General features: G+C 34.2%; 1 protein-coding gene across 1 annotated transcript; it reads right to left on the reverse strand.

The window, feature by feature from the left end:
* Nucleotides 1-18,039: 18,039 nt before the first annotated feature.
* Nucleotides 18,040-22,147, reverse strand: LOC137961949 (vesicle-associated membrane protein 721-like). Its single transcript, XM_068808605.1, has 5 exons — nucleotides 21,710-22,147; nucleotides 19,789-19,930; nucleotides 19,563-19,683; nucleotides 19,388-19,450; nucleotides 18,040-18,389 (listed from the first exon to the last, which is right to left on the reverse strand). Exons 1-5 carry the CDS (start codon nucleotides 21,897-21,899, stop codon nucleotides 18,246-18,248), a joined length of 660 nt encoding a protein of 219 aa, XP_068664706.1. The 5' UTR covers nucleotides 21,900-22,147; the 3' UTR covers nucleotides 18,040-18,245.
* Between the last annotated feature and the right edge of the window lie 305 nt (nucleotides 22,148-22,452).

Here is a 22,452-nt window from a genome sequence, read left to right on the forward strand (position 1 = left end):
ATTTCTTCCAATAGCCATTTTTCTAAGGATGAAGAATCTCTCATTGTGTTCTCGCTTTAAAGGGAAGCTTGAAAACCCTAGTTTCTTTAAGGAGAACGCACACCCTTGAGCTCATTGAGGAGAACTCAAAACCCTTGTTTACTCTAAATCAATGCTTTCTTTCTCATTACTCTTCCCCTTAAATAGGGTTCACCCTTATAAGGTTTAAGATAAATATTACAAAAATACCCCTATAAATAAAATATTCCAAAAATACCTGTTAATTTTTTAACTGAAATAAAAAAAGTAAATTAAATAAAAAAATTAATTTAATAATATTATTGCGTGCATAACAGCATGATTGTTGTGTTAAGGTATAGAGCTTAATCAACGTCCTCCATTGAGTCGGTACGCGGATCAACCTTCATAGTAATGAGAATTTTACTCTTGTATAGCGGTTGCCATAATTTTCTTTTTATAATTGAGGGGTGCCGCTATTAGGTTTTTAATCATCACCTAGAAGGAGTTGGAGTTGAAGCCCGAGAGAGTTGGATGTAGTCTCACCTTGAGGCGAACCTGTATAAATCTTCTTATTTTTTGTGCTTGTTTTTCCTTTCTTCCACCATTATTATTATTTCTCTCATTAGTTTGGAATTAGGGAGTCTAATTCGTAACAAGTGGTATTAAGGTTTTGGTTCATGATTGAGAACAATGACTAGCAGAGAAGGATCGACACTTGGAATCAACAAGTTCGATGGTATGGATTTGCGTTTTGGAGGAAGTAGATCAAAAATTATTTGTACAGTAAAAAGCTACACGCACCACTTCTGGATATGAAACCAGAAGGTATGAAAGTTGACGAGTGGAATCTCCTCGATAGACAGGTGTTGGGAGTAGTCTGATTGACATTGTCGATGAATGTTGCTCACAACATCGGAGAAAACCACAACAGGGATGATGAAGATTCTGTCTGACATGTATGAGAAGCCTTTCTGCAAACAATAAGGTACATCTCATGAAAAAACTATTCAATTTAAAGATGATAGAAAATACATCAATGGGATCGCATTTGAATAAGTTTAGCACAATTGTCAATCAATTGACCTCAGTTCAGATTAAATTTGATGATGAGGTTCGTGATTTAATTCTTTTGGCGTCTCTGCCAAATTGTTGGGAGCCTATGAGGGTTGCGATTAGTAATTATGTAGGCAATAAGAAGTTGATCTTTAATGATATTCGGGATACCATTCTTGCGGAGGAAGTTCGTAGAAAGGACTTCGGAGAATCATTGACATCTAATTCTGCCCTCAATGTCGATATTAGGGGCAGGAAGTTCGAGAGGGATTCCAACAAGGGCAATGATAGAGGGATGTCAAAGAATGGAAGAAGCAAGTCTAAATTCGGAAGGAGTGTGGAGTGCTGGAATCGTGGCAAGTCTGGTCACTTAAAAAAAATTATAAAGCACTGAAGAAGGATGAAAGAAAAATGATATTGCAAATGTGGTAACTAAAGAGGTACAAGATGTTTTACTCTTTTCTGTTGATAGCCCTATTGACTCTTGGGTGTTAGATTCAAGAACTTTTTTTCACACTACCGCACACTGTGAGATCATGGAGAACTATGTTGTTGGAGATCACGGGAAGGTGTATCTTGCAGATGAAGAGCCTTTGAATATTGTCGGTATTGGTAATGTCAGTTTGAGGATGTCAAATGGGATAGTGTGGAAAATTCACAAGGTAAGGGTTCATTTCTTGAAAAAAAAATTTGATGTCTTTGATAGATTCAAGAGATGGAGAGCAATGGATGAGAATGAGACATATTTGAAGGTGAAGTGCTTGCAATCAGATAATGGGGGAGAATACATAGATGATGATTTAAAGCAATACTGTGTTGATTATGGAATCAAGGTGAAGAAGACCATTCCTGAAAAACCTCAACAGAATGGTGTGGCAGAGAGGATGAATAGGACTTTGAACGATCGTACTAGGAGCATGAGATGACATGTGGGATTGTCAAAGATGTTCTGGTCTGAGGCTATTAGCACCACTGCCTATTTGATCAATAGAGGTCCCTCAATACCATTGGATTGCAAAATACCAGAAGAGGTCTGGAGCGGCAAAGAGGTAAACCTTTCTTTTCTTGAAAGTTTTTGGTTGTGTTTCTTATATTCACATTGATTATGTTGTTAGAAATAAATTGATGCTAAATCTAAGATATGTTTCTTTATTGGTTATGGTGGTACCGAGTTTGGTTATCGCTTCTGGGATGACCAAAGTCTTAAGGTTATCAGGAGCAAGGATGTGTTCTTCAATGAAGGTGCCCTATATAAAGACAGGTTGAGAACAGAGTTTGAGAGCACAAGTGATGAAGCCAAGAAGTCTGACGTGATTCAATTGAGAAATCTTCTAGTTATTGAGATGGAGAATATTACTTAGGAAAACCAGGAAAATATACCCCCAGAAGTAAATTAGAACATTCCTGTGACTGAACTCAAGAGTTCTGCCAGAACTAGCAGACCACCACGGAGATACTCTCCTGCACTAAATTATATTTTGTTGACTGATAAAGGTGAACCAGAGAGTTATGAGGAAGTCATGCAAGTTGATGAATCAACCAACTGGGAGTTGGCCATGTGGGATGAGATGGATTCATTGTTGTCCAATCAAACATGGCAGTTGACCAAGTTACCAAATATGAAGAAGACCTTGTAGAATAAATGGGTGTACCGAATAAAAGACGAACATGATGGCAGCAAGCGGGACATGGCAAGACTTGTGGTAAAAGGCTTTCAACCAAAAGAAAGTATTGACTACACTAATATTTTCACTCCAATAGTGAAATTGACTATTATCAGAACAATGCTTGGACTAGTGGCAAATAAAGACTTGAACTTAGAGCAATTGGATGTAAAGAAAACCTTTATTCATGGTGATTTGGAGGAAGAAATTTATATGATGCAACCACAGGGTTTCATAGCACAAGGAAAGGAGAAAATGGTGTGCAAACTTCAAAAGAGCTTGTATGGTCTTAAACGAGCTCTAAGACAATGGTATAAGAAGTTTGACACCTTCATGAATACTAATGGTTTCCTGAGGTGTTAGGCATATCATTGTTGTAATGTGAAGAAGCTTGATGACTCCTATATCATTCTACTGCTATATGTTGATGATATGTTGATAGCAAGTGCTTGCAAACAGGAAATAGAAAAGTTGAAAAGGGAGTTGTCTAAGAAGTTTGCAATGAAGGATTTGGGTGTTGCAAGAAAAATCCTTGGGATGAGGTTTACTAAGGACATTGATATTATAAAACTGTCACAAGAAGAATATGTGTAGAAGGTGTTGAGTAGATTCAACATGAATGATGCAAAACCAGTAAGTACTCCTTTCGGCTAGTCACTTTAGGCTATCTAAGGACCAGTCACCTTCTACATAGCATGAGCAAGCCAACATGGCCAATGTGTCTTATACTTCTGCTATTGGCAGTCTCATATATGACATAGTGTGCACTAGACCAAACATAGCTCATGCAATGGACATTGTGACCAACATTGGGAAGTAGTGAAGTGGATTCTCAGGTATTTGCGAGGCCTTGCAGACTCAACCTTATGTTTCAAAAAGTCACACTTGGGATTACAGGGTTATGTAGATGCTGACATGGCTGGAGACATTGATGGCAGGAAGAGTACCATTGGATATGTCTACATATTGGGTGGTAGAGCAGTTAGTTGGGTCTCTAAGTTGCAAAAGATAGTTCCTCTTTCCACTACTGAGGTAGAATATGTTGTTGTGACCGAAGCTAGCAAAGAGATGGTATGGTTGCAGTCTTTCTAGGAATAATTGGGTCTCAATCATGGGAAGAATGTGTTGTATTGTAACAGTCAGAGTGCTATTCATTTAACAAAGAATCTTATTTATCATGCCAAAACAAAGCACATACTGGTGCGTTATCACTTCATCAGATCGGCTTTGGAGGATAGAGTCTTAGCACTTGAGAAGATTCAAGGAAATCAGAATCCGATTGATATATTGACAAAGACTGTTATGATTAAGAAACTAAAGTTGTGTAAAATTTCAGTTGGACTTCTCTTTGAGGATTGAGAAGTCGTTGTCTTTATAGAGGACATATTGATGATGGATTAGTCTCCAATTGTAGAGCCTAATAAGCGCCCTACGTTGAGTCGGTACACAAATCGACCTTTAGAGTAAGGTCACCATGGGGGTTGGAATGGGGGCAGGAAGCCCCTCTCTTGGGGATGCGCTCATTCCACGATATATTAACTGTTGTTTCATTAAGGGCTATTTGGAAATTTTACTCTTGTATCGTAGTTGCCCTAATTTTTCTTTATAATTGAGGAGCGTTGCTATTAGATTTTTAATCATCACCGAGAAGGAGATGGAGTTGTAGCCCAAGACAGGTCAAAGAAAATACCTATATGTGTGTGCGATTTCTCTTGTAAAATTTTTTATCTTTATAGTATATTACTGCAATGGTAGAAGACAAGACGTAGTCTCACCTTAAGGCGAACCTGTATAAATCTTGTTGTTTTTCATATTTGGTTTTTCTTTTTTCTTTGATTATTATTATTTCTCTTGTTATTTTGGAATTAGGGTGTCTAATTCCTAGCATGTTGGAGTTTAAATTAGCAACGTAATGAGCTCGTGGTTGCCATGGTGTTGTTGAAGTAACAGAAATTGGAAATCCTATGTAGGTTGGATGGATAGGTATGAGTTGAAATAAGGGACATCGCTTAGCTGAGTGCCCCTTGATTCTAAAAATCTAATAAGACCTTAGATATGGACGAGGTCGAGGTCTGCTATTGTAACTTGGAGCACCTAAGTTGGTAGCCATGTGAGGTTAGCCAGTGTTGTTAGGCGACGAACGCCTGCCCGCTTGACCAGTAGGATATTGAGAGGATGGGAACCTATTGTTGTTGGACTTTGGAGGGCATATACTGGTATTTTCTCGATTTGTTGGATTTGAAATGGTTGGAAAATGTGCATCAAGTGTTGTGTTTGCATGAATGGTTGCTTTAAAGGATAGAAGTTTCTCACGAAGTTCATCAAAGGTGATGGGTGTATCTTGAGCTTGAACAACACAAACAAGCTCTTAGTAGTTATCTCCTAGTCCATCCAATACCTTTTTTTTATAAGATCTCCCTCATCCATTGATGCTTCAAGTATGGCAAGCTCATCTACAAGGGATTTAATGTATTGAAGGTAACCAATGATATTCATAGTACCTTTGGTGGGATATTTTAGAATATTTTTGACTTGTTTGATGCGGACGCGAGATTGTTTGGCATATGTATTTGAAAGAATAGTCCATCCTTCTCTAGAGGTGGTGGCTCGAGCAATGAATGGTATAGATGTTGGAGGCAGAGAGTTGAGGGCATTCAGAATCAGCTAATCTTGGCTAATCTAGATATTCTAGGTTGGATTTGGAGAGAGATTTTCAACGAGGGTCTCCAGTGGATAGGGTTTGGAGTCATCAATGTATCCAAATACATCATACCCAGAGTTTGAGCGGAGCTTGTGCAGAAGTATTGATGGTAATAAGGTGGAACTCGTTGGTGTTGAGCATTGGTGAGTGCACTGGAGCCTTTGGAGCTTTGTTTGTAGTGGACATAGTGATTAAGCTAGCTGAGACGACTTAAGGTAGGCAATGAGCTGGAACTGAGAGACAGTGTGCAGACATTTCTTTTTTCTTTTTTTCTTGCATGTGTGAGAGTCACATGGACGATGCTAATTCGTCTTCAACCTTGGTCACGTCGTATTCTTCCTCCCGTTGGCATAATCGGTAGCGGGTGCACAGTCGGGGCGGCTATTGCAAGACATCAAAAGGTTGTTCTGTTGGCTCAGTTACTATCGATGATGGTGGTCAAAGGCACTGCCGAAGTTCGTCTCGTATGTTGAAGAGCCATGCATTGTAGAGAGGGAATTACAAAGACTATTGTTGCGAGATGTCGGAAGTCAGTTCCGGTGGCTCAATTGCAGTCGGCGGTAGCTGTTGGTGCTTGGCTGGTACATTGAAGAGTGTGTCATAAAGAGAGGGAGTTACAAAGAGCATTATAGGGGTGGAGAGAGTTTAAACTTAAGATTCCATAATGTATAATTACTATTGAGAATTTAATATCGACCGGGCCGATCCCTCTTATATTCATGTTGCGCCTTCACTATAGCCTCGAGGTTTTAGCGCAACTGGTTTCAATATGAAGATGATTAAGGGGTGAAGAGAAGAAGAAGCATTTTGGATAGATGGTTTTAGGAGGAGAAGAAGAGTCATTAAATTTGGAGAAAGAGGAGGAAGAATAGGGTAATGGGCTTCTTCCAAACCCTCCCCTCCCCCCTTAAGCTCTATTTATAACTGATAAAAGTACAATATTATAATTATGCCCTTCACCCTAGTAAGATTGAAGATGAGATGGAAAACATAAACTAATTACATCAATGATACTCAAATTACATCATATCTTCCAACACTCCCCTTCAAGCTGAGAGGTAATGGCAGTGATCCGAGATTGAAACAAATAACATATATGTAGTAATAATCTCCTCCATCACGGTGTCCGAAGGATAAGTACGACACAAAGCACAAACTTTTGAAGGGTAGAAATGGGTGACAAAACATAAGTCAAAACTAACCTCAAATGATTTCAAACAAATATAGTGATAATAATCTCTAAAGTGGGTAATGCCTACCATTCACAAGATGACAATAAAAGACCCAGGGGTACCAACAAAAAGTCTCAAATAACTTAAAACACCCATATAAATAAAAGGACCAACCAAAGCAACTCTCCAAAAGGATTGGCCAAAGAGGCAAGTGAGAGTCAAATAAAAGACAATAGGAGAAAAAATGATAAATAATAAAAGGGTAATGATGAATCAATAAGAAGATGAGATGAAAAAGTTGGGGCCATCATGTGCTTTATTTTTCAAAGTAATTCAAATTCTTCATCACATGAACCAATGCCGACAATAGTCAGCAATAAATGAACCCAAGACAAGCAAGAGGAGTTCTTCTTCAATAATAACGTCTCAATAAAAGAGACACAATATCAACTACGATAATGAGCTAATACCCAAATAACACATACCAAATATGTTGTTTTATAGCAATGGATAACCGATAAATAGTAAAAATCCTTAAGAGTATTAAGAACACATGAGATAAATTGCAGTAAATCCATCCTTGAATAAGGAAGATGTGCACCAAATAATAAACCGGAACTGAGTAATAAGCTACCAATAAGTTGAACCAAGAGATGTCAATCTTCTCAAAAAGAATAATTAAATTGAGAGTTGTTGGTTCTGAGAGTAGTTGCAAGGTCTTCTAAAAAACAGAGAAGAGTGAATAAAACAGTAACGGATGTTACTTTCACGCTTACTACATCAAATATTAATTCAGACACCAAACTGAGAGCTATCCATAGTAAACCAACTAATTAGCAGCCAATGACATAAGTGTCATGTTTTTGAATATAGTCCACACTTAGAGATGTAATTGCAGAATCAAATCGATTCTGAGAGGAAAGATAAAAAACCAAAGGCAAAGCTTGAGGCTAGACCAGTTATAACTTGAATGTATTTCATCGAGTGATAGGCTGAGCGAAACTACTGACTTCATAAAGGGATAAGTACATCGAGTGCTGCTCCAACATGTTGTTAATATGCTGCAAGGATTTCTTATAAGCAAAGAAGAAAAACATGTTTTGAATTTAATCCTAGATAAAAATCTCCTTACATAGATACTTTTGTAATTTGCAGCATTAAATCAATAACAACTTTTTTAGGAAAATGCCATAATTCAGAAAAGAAATACTTCTTCGCTTTGACAAATAAATTAAGGAAAGTTTCTGAAAATAAGATGATCTTTAAAGATTCTTTCCAGATATTGTTAGTTAACCAACAAAAAATTTTCAAGGGTAGATCATGAGATACTTTCCTGATATTATTGATCAATAACAACAACTCAAAAAGTGAAGCAAAAAATTCGGCTTAAATTCGGATCTTCGCAAGCAATAGGATAGTGTCATGACCTTTATTTCTTCCAATGTGAATATCTCCTTAATTATAGATAACATGAAATTTTCTCCTTGTAAAACTAGACTTAAATAAATTCATAAAAGTAGAACTTCCCATGATAAAATATACTTCTTTTGAGATAAATAATCTGATAGATTTTGGACTTTGTAATTTGGCCAAACTAAGTACTCTTTCTTCTTTGGCCAGAATGACCATTGACTCTTTCGAGATAGATATCTCCATATAAAAAATCAGATTGAGAATTGGTTGAATAGGTAAGAAGATAGACACAGTTATTTCTTTTGATATATAATTCTCCATATAAAGTCTCATTCTTGATGGCATCAAATGGCTCGAAATTTGAAGTTTTTTGTTGTTGCATGAAATTTTTTTGTTGCTTGACCTTTGTTGCTTCACTTATCGATTTCTCTTTTTAAAAAAATCTGATTTCAACAATTCATTTTGAGTTGGAAATTAGACTCAAATATTCTATATGAAACATATATTAAGAGGGTTAAAAATCCAATGAAAATATGAATTGGGAAAAAAAACTAAAGGAAAAACAAGAGAAACTCCTCTTGTTTCTTTTTCTTCTTCTTTTTCTTCTTCTTGTTCTTCTTGTTCTTCTTCTTCTTCCTCCCCGTCTTCTCCATCCTCTTCTTCTTTTCCATCTCAGATATTTTCCTACTCTAATACCATATTGAAACTTAGGATTCCATGATGTATAATCAAAGTAGAAGAGGATAAAGGGGTGAGAAGAAGAAGAAGAGTTGTGGAGAGAAGATTTTAGGAGGAGAAGAGGAAGAATGACAAATTTGGAGAAAAGAGGAGAAAGAATAGGTAATGGGCTTTTTCCAAACCGTCCCCTTAAGTTTTATTTATAATGATAAAAGTACAATACTATAATTATGCCATTCACTCTAGTAAGATTGAATAAGAGATAAAATACATAAACTAATTACATCAATGACACTCAAATTACATCATATTTCCAATAGAGAGGCAGAGGAGGCAAAAAAAATTTGGAGGATCATAGATGTAGAAGACGTGCTCTAATACCATGTGAGACGCTGAACTGAACCACACAACATTTGTATTGATTAATAGTGATGTTTATACAATTTACAATCCAACATAATAAGTTTTACATTAAGAGATAATTAAAACATGTGATAAATATAATTGGGATCTTATCCGATAACCAAAGGAGGATTATATTGATCCCTTATCAAAGTCTTCGTTAAGAGGAGTTCTGAATTTTTTAGGTTGGTTAGAGTTAGGAAGGCAAAAGTTAAAAATCTTTTAGTTATTGTAACCAAATGATTTTGAATGTAGGATTGAAAATTTTGATTTTCATGTTGGAGTGTTTCTTTTATGAAGACCTTTTATTAGATTCTCGTTAAGGAGGATTTCAAATTTCTGGGTTTATAAGTTATTAGGGGAACTGAAAGTTTAAATCTTTTCTCTAATGTAACTTTAGAGTTGGAGTATAATGAGAAAATGAAATTACATGTTTTGATACTTATTTATTACTAAAACTTTTCTTGTTAGATCCTCGTTAAGGAGGGGTTTTAATTTATGGTTATGTGGAGATTAGAGGGATTGGAACTTGAGCACTTTCACCTATTACAATTGGATGATTCTGAATTTCTCTCTAGAAGAAGTAATTGCATGGATTGTAAACTCCTTTTGCAAAAGCTCTCCTCTATTTAATCCTTATAGAAAGAGATATTTCAATTCCTAATTGATGAAGATGGTGATGTTTCAATTTGGAACATTGATTATAGTGGTTGATAATGTTAGTTAATGCCACTAAATTCTAATGCATGTGGTAGGAACTATCATAGATTTCTTTTTTAATGAGGCATTGTTGTCGTCTATTGCTTCGTTCGGATTAAATTGTGATTTGGTAATACCAAAGATATTAAAGTATAAGATAAGTTCTATATGATATGATTTTAGTCTATTTTGTCGGGTTGTAGTACAAGAGATATAGACTGAAACATATCTCTTTTCTATCAAGTATGGATGTGGGTTATTTTTCAAAAAGAAGGTTAAATTCTTATGTAGTGAAGTTACTAATATTTAAGTTGGTACAATTGCTTAAAATGACAAATTTTATTAGTTAAAGGTTGATGATTGCAGGAGTTCTAGACTGCATCTCTTGTGAATGTCATTCTTATTGAGCCTTATTGTAGGCCATCTATCCAATGAAGTTGAATTATGGTCTAATGGAACCAAGAGTAGTCATTTGAGGTTTTTATGCTTTTAATGGTAGGAATAAATGGAATGTATATTAGATTTATCTAATATGAAAGGTAAATTAGAGGATATTGTTGCATTCTTTATTTTGGAGTTGTAGAGATTGGAAATTTGTGGTTTTGTATCAAACTTGGCTTTAGTCTATTTTAAAGGGGTTGAGTTTTATTATGGTTATAAAGCTAATGCGATCAGATGATGTTACTATGTAAAGTACATGAATTATGACTACTTTGTAATCTCTCATTCCCTTAAGTTTGGTAAGAATGATTTTTTTTTTTGGGTTGTGAAGAAATTAGCCGTGCTAAATTTGAAATCTTTTGTTATGACAAATAAATTAGTGAGTGCTTTTGAATTCTGTTCTCTGTACCCCAGGTTGTCTTGGGGATGTTTAATTTCATAATCATCGTAATGGTTGGACTTAATTTTTTTAGACATTGTTAATGTATGGATGAATTTGTGATTGTGGGATTTAACTATTATCGGCAAAATAAATTTCACTAAAAAAATTGAAATAATTTAATTACAAAAAAATAATTATGAAAATATTACTATTTCAGATTAATTACTTATTATAAAATTACTTATTTTATTACATGTTCTATTTTTAAAATTATTTTCTGTCATAATTGATGTTTAATTATAAAATAGCTTCTAAAGAGAATATATATATGACCGTTGTCCTTTATCCTTTCTAATTTGAATAAAAAAAATGAAGTTTGCCATAAAAAGGGTAATCTTGGTCCATAACCACATTATAAGTCATCCTAATGTAATTTGAATAATCCTCGTTAAAGTTAAATTGTGTCATTGCCTAATCTCAATCGAATAGAATGTTATATTTGTTATTTATGAGGAAACACAGATATATATACTTGAAGATAAAAAAAATTTAAACATATATGTATTCGTAAAGCACGTCTTTTTTTTGGGATTATTGAACTCTATAGTTAATTTTATATTTTTTAAATATTTATTATTGTATTTACTGTTTATATATTATTATAATCTATTATTTCTATAAAAAATGCTTCTAAAAGTATTATGACCATAAAAATTATTATTTTTATGTCAAAAATTTAAAACATAATTTTTATATCATTTTCTTCATATTAGCACATTCATTTAAATAGTTTATTACTTCAAAACATTTACACATTCATTTAAATTTATATGAAATAATAAGTATAAATTAAATTAAATTAAATATATTTAAATTTATTTAAATATAAACCTAAAAATTTTATTTAGATTGATAAACTAAATTATTTAAATATGATTGCTATAATTTATTTAATTAAAATAAATTAATATAAATTACCTTAAAATTTTATGATGAGAATAATAAACATTATTGCCAGAAAAAAATCAGAATTTTATCAAGGAATATTTATAATATAAATTATAAGTATGAAAAAGTATTCCTCTATCAAAATATGTTCGCCCACGGTATCCATCTTCTTCAATGAAACTTAAATTCTATCGAGGAATATTTTTAAAGTTAAATAAAAATAAAAATATTTGTCGATGAAACCCATTTTTTCTGCCTGTACCTTCATTCATAGGAGAAACAAGAATTCCAATAAGGAATATTTTATTTTACATACTTAATAAAAAATTGTCATCCCTGAAATAATTTCCATTATTGATAGGTTAATTTGTTGGCAGAAATATTTGCTATTTAATATACAAAAAGTTAAAAATATTTGTCGTTGAACACTATTTTATAACGAATAATTTTTTAAAATAATTACTGTAAAAATGTTAGCTTGGAAATAATTATTGAATAAACTATTTTCATCGAAAATAAGAGTTGGCATGAATTCCAAATTTATTTTTATGTTTAATAATCATAATTAAAATATAAAATCATTTAGGAGCTCAGAAGCGCCGTTGTTATCTTGTAATCAGATCTCGTGAAAGGACCCTTCCACAGGTGCGCAGGAATCATCACAGCCCGACTTAACATTCAGGCGCACATAGTTTTAATGAATGCAAAAATACAAATCTAAATCTATGTGGGACTAACCTTCTTATTTCAAATCAAAACTAACCGTTAAAGATTTTCTAGCTTCTCTAAACCGGATTTGATCAGCCAATAATACCAGATTTAAAAATATAAGGGACGGAACAGGTTTGTTTGATCTCACCAATTTGTCACTTTTAATTAATAAATGGTGAGAACCCCCTTCCCCTTTCATTTGTAATTTAAAGCGGATCGAGCAAGTTTTGCTAACCCAAAGGCGGAGAGCACCCCTATGTTCCCTGACCTTACATTTTTTATTCGAGAGGACAAGGAGATATGGATCCCCAATTCATCCTCTCCTTTTTTTTGTTAGATCTTATATAAATAAACTAAGAGAGGGGGTAAATAAGTTTATCAAATTTTTAGGGTTATTTTTTAATTTTAACTTTGAATAATGCGATTCAAACACCCAAATAAGCCTACAATTAATCAAAACATGCAACTACATCAACAAAACAATTTTTATTCGGATTAATAACCCTATCTTATATTGTTAATACCCTTACAATGTGTTGCTTATCGTAATGATAGGTTATTTACAAATTTTGGAGATCTATAGTGGCCGTTTCGAAGCTCTGAATCTTCAAGCGCAACTTTTTTGGAACGTCAAAATGCCTCATTCCTTTTCTTCACTTTTCTTGGATGGTTGTCCATATGGTTGCGTACATAGCTTCTTCTTTCTTCTATCTAATATAATGAATTTTTGGAAAAGATAAATATTTTAATGACTTTTTAGTAACTAATTACAATAAGCCTCTATTTACAATTGAGGAAACAAGTATAATTAAATTACCCTTTTTCCCAAATATACCCAAAGTTAAACACTAAAAGATAAGTCCTAGAACAATTTAACAACTGAACATAAATAGAAGACTAACATAACTAAAATATTTTTAACTGAGACTCTTCGTTTAGACCTCCTCCTATGAGACTCTTGTAAGACTTCACTATATTAATTCTGACTTTGTGAGACTTCTTATTGTGAGAGTCATGTAAGACTCTTCCATATTGGCTCTTCAATACTCTCCCTCAAACTGGAGTTTATAATTTAATCTTGCAATGAAAGGATTTTTGGTCTTCAATCTTCATTGGCTATTTTATTTTATAGATGTTAAATCTTCATCATTTATTCTCCCCTTTTCTTGAATATTTAGTTACATAAAAATTACCACAATATGTGGAACAAAATACTTCTTTCTTATACTTCTTCCCCTCAAGCTAAAGATAAAAAGGACATAGAGACCCAACTTGGATAAAGCACTATGTGGGAGTAGAAAATCACTCTTAGCTACAAAAACTCTCTACACACCAATCAAAATAGTTATAGTTTGAAACACACTTCACTCAACTTTAAAGGCGGAAAAATAATCCAACTTTAAGGCTTAACAAAGAGACTACTCGCTTTTTAAGGGTAGCTCAAACACAAATCACCTCTTGGGTGAAAAATAAAATACTTCACTCAAGCTAGATGTTGGACACACTTTTATACTTTTTAGGTAGCGGGTCTAGGCATTGCTCTGAAGTGATGAAAACATGAGAAGATAAGTTGAACAAATACTAGAGGAAAACAGTTTTAACCAAAAGGAGGCGACTATGCAACACTCACACTTCCAAAGTGACCTTTTATTTTTGAAAATTATGGGAGACTATAATGATAGAACTTAATAAATTTGACCAAGTATAACCTTTTTGGGGTGACCGCAATTTTTTTGGAGTTTAGCTATGCGGAAGATACATAACCAAGTAACAAAAACGTAAAACTTGAAAATAACATCCAAGCAAGATATTACAACCTTTAATGAGCACATCATTGAGTGACTAAGTCTGAAAAAAACTCTTTGATTAGAAGAGAAATTTGACTAAAAATATCGCATTTTAGGATAAAAGGAAACTCAATTCACGTAAATGAATGGAGAGATATCATGCGAGAAAATAGGAAAAAATAGATTTTGACAGAACTGGCCTTTGGTACTTCTAATATCAATATCTTTGAAAATAAAACTAAGAATTACAAATGGTTTGTTATTAAATAAACTAGACTCAAAGAGCTTTAAATTGATACCTAATTAGACATAAAAAACTTCATTCTTGAATATATTATAACCTCTTAATTTTGACCCTTGTCGACTCCAATGCGAATATCTCCTTAAATATAGATCAGATTGACATAAACTTTTCTCCTTATAAAACTAGAATTTGATACATTTTGTCTAAGTATAATTTTTCTTCATTAAAAAAATTATTTTAAGAGAAATAATCTGATAGATCTTTTACTCTTTAATCTGGCCAAACTGAGTACTCTTTCTTCTTTGGCTAACATAACCATTGACTCTTCCGAGATTGATATCTTCCTATAGAAGACTCAGATTAAGAATTAGTTGGATAGGTAAAAAAATAGAATTACATATATTTATTTTGATATATAATTCTCCCATATAAAGTCTCGTTTTTAATCCTATAAAATAGATTTAAATTTAAAGCTTTCTGTTGCAACTCGAACCTCTTTTGCAGTCTGACCTTTGCTGCTTCAAATATCAAGTTCTCTTTGTTGCTACTCCCAGAACCCGCTCTGATACCATGTTAAATTTTTGGAAAAGATAAATACTTCAATGACTTGTTATTAACAAAGTACAATGAGCTTCTAATTATAATAAAGGAAACAAGTATATTCCAATTATAATTAAACTACCATTGTCCCAGTTACACCCAAAGTTAAACACTAAAAGATAAGTCCTAGAACAATTGAACAATTGGACATAAATAAAAAACTAACATAACTAAAACACCTTTAACTAATATTCTTCTATGAGACCTCCTCCTGTGAGACTCTAGTAAGACACCGCTATATTAATTCCTGCTCTGTGAGACTTTTTATTGTGAGAGTCATGTAGGACTCGTCTATATCAACTTTTCAGTATACTAGAACAATCTCTTTCTGGTTGAACAGTCCTTTATGGGCAAGCCTTGTTTCCTTAATTTCTCATTCAACCTTCTTTGGACTGGCCATTCAAATGGTTGGTCAAATGGATCTCACCAAAGAGCATTCTCTCTCCTAACCAGTTGAACAGTTGGTTTCATGTTGTTTGGATGGATGACCTCTCCTTCTGCGCTAGGTAGTCGTTAGACTGTTCAAAGGCTACCCTAGACGATCTCTTCTTGAGAGCTTTTTTTCCCATGCAAGTAACATATGCTTCTTGGTCATTTGAATGGTCCTTTATAGCTTGTACTACTTGGCCTCATTTCAATAGTCAATTTGAACACTCTGTGGTCAATCAAATGAATGTATTGCCCAAACTTTAGATTTTAACTTTTTTTGATAATTATTCCTATTCAAATTTCACAATTAGTTTCTAAATGTTTTTTATCATCAAGTTTGTTTAATGACGATATTTCTTCCCATAAGCTCAATTCATAATTTATTGCCTTTATGATTTGTTTGTTTACCCCATGATTTAATGTTATTTGTAATTTTTTTAGTACTTGCCCTTTGGGTTATTCTCCCCCTTTTGATATCATCAAAGCTATCCAATACCCGGCCCATAGCTCAATGGAAGGAGCCTCGGACTTGCACTAGACCCTCCATTTCTCATCTTATTTCAAACTTTGTCTCTCATAATTGATTGTCTTCTTCAGGCTATTAGTTTCTTGCATATAATTTTTCCATCTCTGGTCCACAGTCCTATCAAGTGGCTCTGTGACATCCAGGATGGAAAACTGCCATGGAAGAAGAAATGCATGCCTTATATGAGAATCAAACTTAGGCCCTTGTTCCTCTTCCTCCCGGCAAGAAACCTATAGGTTGTTAATGAATTTTTACTATCAAACGCAATCCAGATGGTTATGTTGCTCGCCTCAAAGCTTGACTCATTGCCAAGGGATACACTCAATGTTATGGAGTGGATTATGAGGAAACTTTTCCCCCAGTGGCTAAATTAAACTCGGTACGCATCTTATTGTCTATAGCTTCTAATTCCTTTTGGTCAGTAGTTCAATTGGATGTTTAAAATGCTTTTTTGATTGGGGAGATATATATGCATCACCTACCTAGTTTTGTGGTTAAAGGGGAATCTGTATGCAAATTGAGAAAGTCTCTATATGGGCTTAAACAGTCTCCTCGGGTTTAGTTTGACAAATTTAGCCAAACAATGTTACAGTTTGGATTCAGCCAGTGCTCAATAGATCATTCTATTTTTTTTTTTATCAAGAATACCTTAAAGGGAAAGGTATTACTAGTTTTTTATATGGATGATATCGTTTTAACTGGTAGTGATGTGGACAATATAAAAGAAGTCAAAGAAAATATATGTCAAGAATTTAAAACAAAATAATATCTTGGACTTCTAAAATATTTTATGGGAATTGAGGCATTCCAATCAAAGCATGAGATTATATTATTTCAGAGAAAGTATGTCTTGGATCTACTAGAGGACATAGGGATGATGGGGAGTTGACCTGCAGATACTCCTAGGGATGTTAATGTAAAAATATGTGCAAGCTCTAGAAAAGAAGTTGATATAGGTAAATATCTAAGGCTTGTGGGAAAACTTATTTACCTCACGGTGACCAGACTGGATATATCATATGCAATAAGTGTAGTGACTTAGTATATGCACAAACCACAACTTACCCATTGGCAAGCCTTTGAAAGGATACAAATATTTAAAAGGAGCTCCTAGAAAAGGATTTCTCTATAAAAATCATGGCCACTAAAATATAAAAGGTTTATTAGATGCAGATTAAGTTGGATCACCTATAACAGAAAATCCACTTTAGGGTAATGTACCTTAATTTAAGGTAACCTGGTTACATGAAGAAGCAAAAAACATAATATTGTTGCAAGGTCCAGTGTAGAAGCAAAGTACAGAGATATAACACACATAACAGTGAGCTTCTATGGATCAGATTCCTTCTTACTAAATTGGGATTCTATAAAGGAGAGTTTCTGGAATTATATTGCAAAAACACATCGATTGCCACTTTATACGAGAGAAATTCCAGGCTGGTATCTTATCTCTCAGTCATATTTCATCACAAGGGTAGGTGACAGACATTCTTACGGTCACTTTCAAGTTGGAAATCTATGATGTTTTCTCCCCACTAGGTTGAAGAGGAGTGTTGGAAAACACCTCAAGTGGTATTAAGGTAATAACCATTCCCAAGTCAAGGACGTAGCACAAAGGGTAATTAAGTGTTTTAATCATATTAATCTTTTATTTATCTTTAATTATCTAATTAATTAAGACTCATCTTGACATGTTTAATCATATTAGTCTTTTATCTATCTTCAATTATTTAATTGATTAAAACTTATCTTTACGTGTTCGACTTTAAAAAGGGTAATTTAATTGTAATATAATTCTACTTATTTATTTTATTTATATAAATAAAAATTCATTAAACTCAATTATAATCAAATTAATAAATTATTTCTCTTTTCTAAAAATTCAACAAATAATTCAACCACTTATAATCTAGACCTATGATTCAACGAAGACTAACTCAGATTTGGCATAGAGTGACGATAAAACTAGCCCCTTCTAGGCTACCGTGATTTGATCCAACTTAACAATCTTCCCAAATTTCCACATGCCCACCGTCCCTATCATACTTGGGCAATCGCCTCAAGAGTAGTCCAGGTCCCACACCATGCGACCATGCGACCAGCAACCCAAAAGCCTCGTCTTGGATGCGTGCAATTTAATAGACGAATTTCCGCAATACTCAACTGAGCAGAGCCAGGACGCATCCAGATCAACAAATCTTGGCTCACAAAAGGAATTCATAAATACAACCTATACATTCAAAGCCATACAAAAATACAAATTTTTTAGACTACAGAAAACCTAAAAAATAAAAAACCAAAAACCAAAAACCAGAAGCAAAGCAAAAGCAAAAGAAAAACACACGCTTTCACAACAAGGAACAAAACAGTGGAGAAGCGGGCCAGATTTCGATCATTAACACTTGAAGCCGTGGCAAATGGACAAGATAATGATGAGGATCAAAGCAATGATAATACCCAGCACAATCAACTTTATCTTCATGTTCTGCAACCACATCTTTCTCCTCATCTTTGTACCTTGAGACCGGAAATCTTGTGCCTGCAACAAAACTAACTAAGGATTAGACCAGCATGAAATATCAAATAATTAGGACCGTATGCCAATTTTCTGTGAAGTTGGGTCCAAGGCCTATCCCAAAATGACTAACCAACTTAAGAAACCTTTTTTTCCCAACTAAAAAACTCAAAATCTTTGTACTCACTAATCCATGTGTAGGCCTTTTTGTAGCTCTACATGTGAATAATTTGAGTAGAGGCTCACATATGAATAATACATTCTCTGATACCATGTGAAATTGGGTCCAAACCTCTAATACCATGTAAAGTTGGGTCAAATTTGAAGAATAAGTAAAACATTTCAATGTGGAAGAAATTAAACCAAAAAATGTCATCAAGCAAGCAAACAACTTCTATACGATCTTGTGATGCCCATTTTGTAAGTGGAAACATGATTTCAACTCCCACAACTTCCTAGACTGTAATACTTTTTCTAGATGGTCAAATAAAGGCTTCGTACATAGTAGCACAAGTGAAAAGTTATTCTCTCTGCACACGCTTCAACTCAACAATAGCTTTGGTTTAAATCACCGAGTTCCGAAGCACCTAAATTTCTGTTAGATAGGAGAAAAAAAGTGCAAATGGAAAATTTTCAACCCACTCCTATCATACAAAAACTCAAGGGAGACGGAAAGATGAGTTTTGTACCCCATTAAAAATGATGGAAAACATAAGCTGAGAATGCATAAACATGGTAGAACAAATCAAAGGAAATAGGAATTTATTTTCCATGAAAACAACTTTTCAATGAAAAATTGGTAAATGATGTTCCAATAATATTGCTTAGGAGCACAAATGGTTTTTATTACACCAAGATAGTCTTATTCAACAATTTCATTTCAAGCATCACATAGATTCGGTGTATCTACTTTTTTTTCTTCTTAAGTTTTTCAAGCATCGCTAGCCTTATATACTTGATAGGGTGTCTCAAACAAATTAAAAGGTTCAGAACAAATGTTTGGTAAATTACACAATACAAACCTGAGAATGCAGATTTTCTGTTTTGTCTACCAGAAGCTCAATTTTCTCCCCACGATCAAGAACCTAAAAACACATAAAATCTCATTTAACTCACACAAGGGTGGGAAACAATCAAGGGAAATAAAATATTGAGGCAGTAAAATAAAGAAGACAGATGAAGTATGTAAAGACATACCTTCTCAATATTTTCCATCATCACTCCTTTTACTTCAGAAACCTGAGCTTTAACCTTTGCGAGCTTGCTGATCTCCTCTGGATGGTCAACACAGTACTGCATATGCTCTTTCAGTTTTGGCCTGAAACATCAATGAAGAATATCCCACCTTTAAGAAATGGTGCCAAAACAACGGAAGACACTTTCTATTTTAGTTGTGAAGATGAAGAATGGAGTGGCAAATTACCCAAACTCTCTGTTGAGGCTGTTAGCAACAGCAGTTGCAGCTTTACCTCCTCCATATCTCTTCTTGAAATCTTCCTTGATCCTCTCTAAGAACACAATAGGAATTTGTCTTCCAGCAGTCTCCGCTGCAACCACACAGTAGGCTGCAAAACGAAAACAAAATGCAACAGAACGAATATGGTAAGTTTCTAGTATCTAACAAAATCTTTGGGTTACATCTCAATAAAGCAAAATCACCAAGAGACTCCAATACCTGCAATTATCAAAACAGGCAAAACAAAGAGATAATCCTCCAGCATCAATGACATCACGTTATGTAAAATGTATGACTTGATAGAAGAAATTGTTTTCTCTCTTTTATTTATTGTTTTACACTCATATTTGGTTTATATATATAATATTCATAAACCTCATGCTGTGAAACTGTAATTTAGAAAAGCTACTGGCTGACATCCACTCAAATAAGTGAACAGAGTACAGGATCTCTCTCTCTCACACACACATATCATTTACCAGATCATTCAATAATACAATTAACCAAATTACAGTTAATTCCATACCCAAGCAAGACTTGAAGCCAAGACCTCTATTAGGGTATGAATCATGCTGTGAGTGAGGGTGCCCAAGTTATTGGATGAGCTAGGTTACAAGGAGTGATTTTAAGAATATTGACAATACAGGAGTGTTTTTTTTTTTTTAATAAAATGAAGGGGATGTAAGGACTTATTTTTAGTATTCACAGAAACATAATTATAAGTAGAAATAAGCTCTTTAGAGAAGGCACCCAATGTCAATAAAAAATAATTCCAAATAGGATTGTAGGAGAAGTTTTCCTAAAAGAAAGCATTTCCGATATTTCAGTTAATTATACTATAATACCAAAAACTTGGCTATAGACAGGAAAACTTACAATGTTTTCAAGATAACCACAGGTTTATCAACAATTTGTTGTGCATTAAAAAAAACCTGAATATTACACAAAACTGCTTGAAGAGAATAATTGTACCTCCGAAATACATAGTAACACTAAAAATGAATTGCTTTCTGCCAGTCATGGATTTCATCAATATTGATGATTATATTCGTAAGAAGTATTCTGCTGCAGAAATTCACATTCTGTATTTTGTTTTTAGCAACAACCACAGTCAGAGACTTCGGAAATCCAAAATAGAGATCAATTTGGGTCTATTAAGGTGAAGAAGGAGGAAACACAATTCGATGGCAACATCAAACAGAAATAAGTCATGAGTGGGAGTGTTGTGCAAAGGGCTCGTTATCATTAAATGTTCAAGGAAAACACATGCAGTGGACGAGGGAATCACCATGAAAAGATTCTGAAACGTGAAAGCAACAAAATTTGGCAGAGCACAAAATACCATAGCACGGCACTCTTTTCGATTATCAACATAGGAAGGGTCAAGCATCAAATATACGAACACTTATTTCTACTCTGTTATCAACGACGAGAATAAGTAGAGGTAACTCCAAATCTCATGTGAGAACAGAGATCGAAAATGTAATATTGAAGCAATTCAGAAAGAAAGAAAAAAAAATACAGTGGTCAAACTAAAACATCGACCTGATTAACTAAATTCGCCTTAAAAAATAAACGAAAATCCGATAACATGATCAAACACAGCATCTGGCGTCCTACCCTTGAAATTATATTTAAAACAGTTCTGAATAATCAAATTAATGGGCAGGTGAGACCAACAAAAAAAAAAAAAAAACTGCAAAGCAAAATGATCCAAATCCAAAGTGAGGAAAAAAAGCAAAATCATCCTAAAAACAAATATCACCAGAAGTGAAAAAAATGGGAGAATTCTCAGAATAAAACCCAACAAACAATAACAACGATTTTTTTGTTTAGAAACCCGGAAATAAAACATAAGAAAAAAATCCGACAAAGAAGAAAAACTTACTGAAGCCATCCTCGACGAGATAATTGAAAGTATGACTGTCGCAATTGTATGTAAATTTGTTGTTGCTGGCTGGAAGCTTCTGAAGACATTGAGCGGCAATACTCGTGAAATTCCCGCTGAATTCAGTGTATTCGGCAAGGATCACCGTCCCTCGAGCGACAAAGCTGTAGATCAGGGATTGTTGACCCATCTCAGAAACCCTAAACCCAAATCTCAAGAACTTCAAAAAAGGGTCTCTGTTGTCCCTTCTTTCCTAAGCGCAACCGAGAGAAACGAGGAGGAGACGTGATGGACGGAGAAGCGAGATCAATGGACTTTTATTGAAAGAAAAACGAAGTATCGGACGAAAACGCAAGAGCATACACTACATCATTAATATATAGGAAGCGGGTGCAATCGGGAGATCAAATCGCAGTTTGTTTTCACAAACCCACCTACCGATCCCCCATCAATTTGGTTACCCCGCCCTTCAGCGCCTATTATCCAAATCACCACTCTGGGCCAGTCACTGCAGATAGAAAGAAGATGGCATTACGGGTATTTCATTGAAATTTGACGGAGAAATATACGACAGGGTCATCGACCATTATTTTCAGATGTTTGACGTTTCTATTATTCGTAGCCCTGTCCCATTTGACAGGCTTGGTGAGGTGCCCGCTTTTGAAGAAAGGAAAAAAAACAGAAAGAAATTTAATAATCGGCTTCCTACCTTTGTTAAAGCAGCAGATTTCCATTAATCTCTA

The sequence above is a fragment of the Aristolochia californica genome, unplaced genomic scaffold, assembly GCF_029961685.1.
Source record: "Aristolochia californica isolate CCGP_79_NKW_82.1479 unplaced genomic scaffold, dmAriCali1.0.hap1 SCAF_4, whole genome shotgun sequence".
In the NCBI taxonomy this organism is placed as follows: Eukaryota; Viridiplantae; Streptophyta; class Magnoliopsida; order Piperales; family Aristolochiaceae; genus Aristolochia; species Aristolochia californica.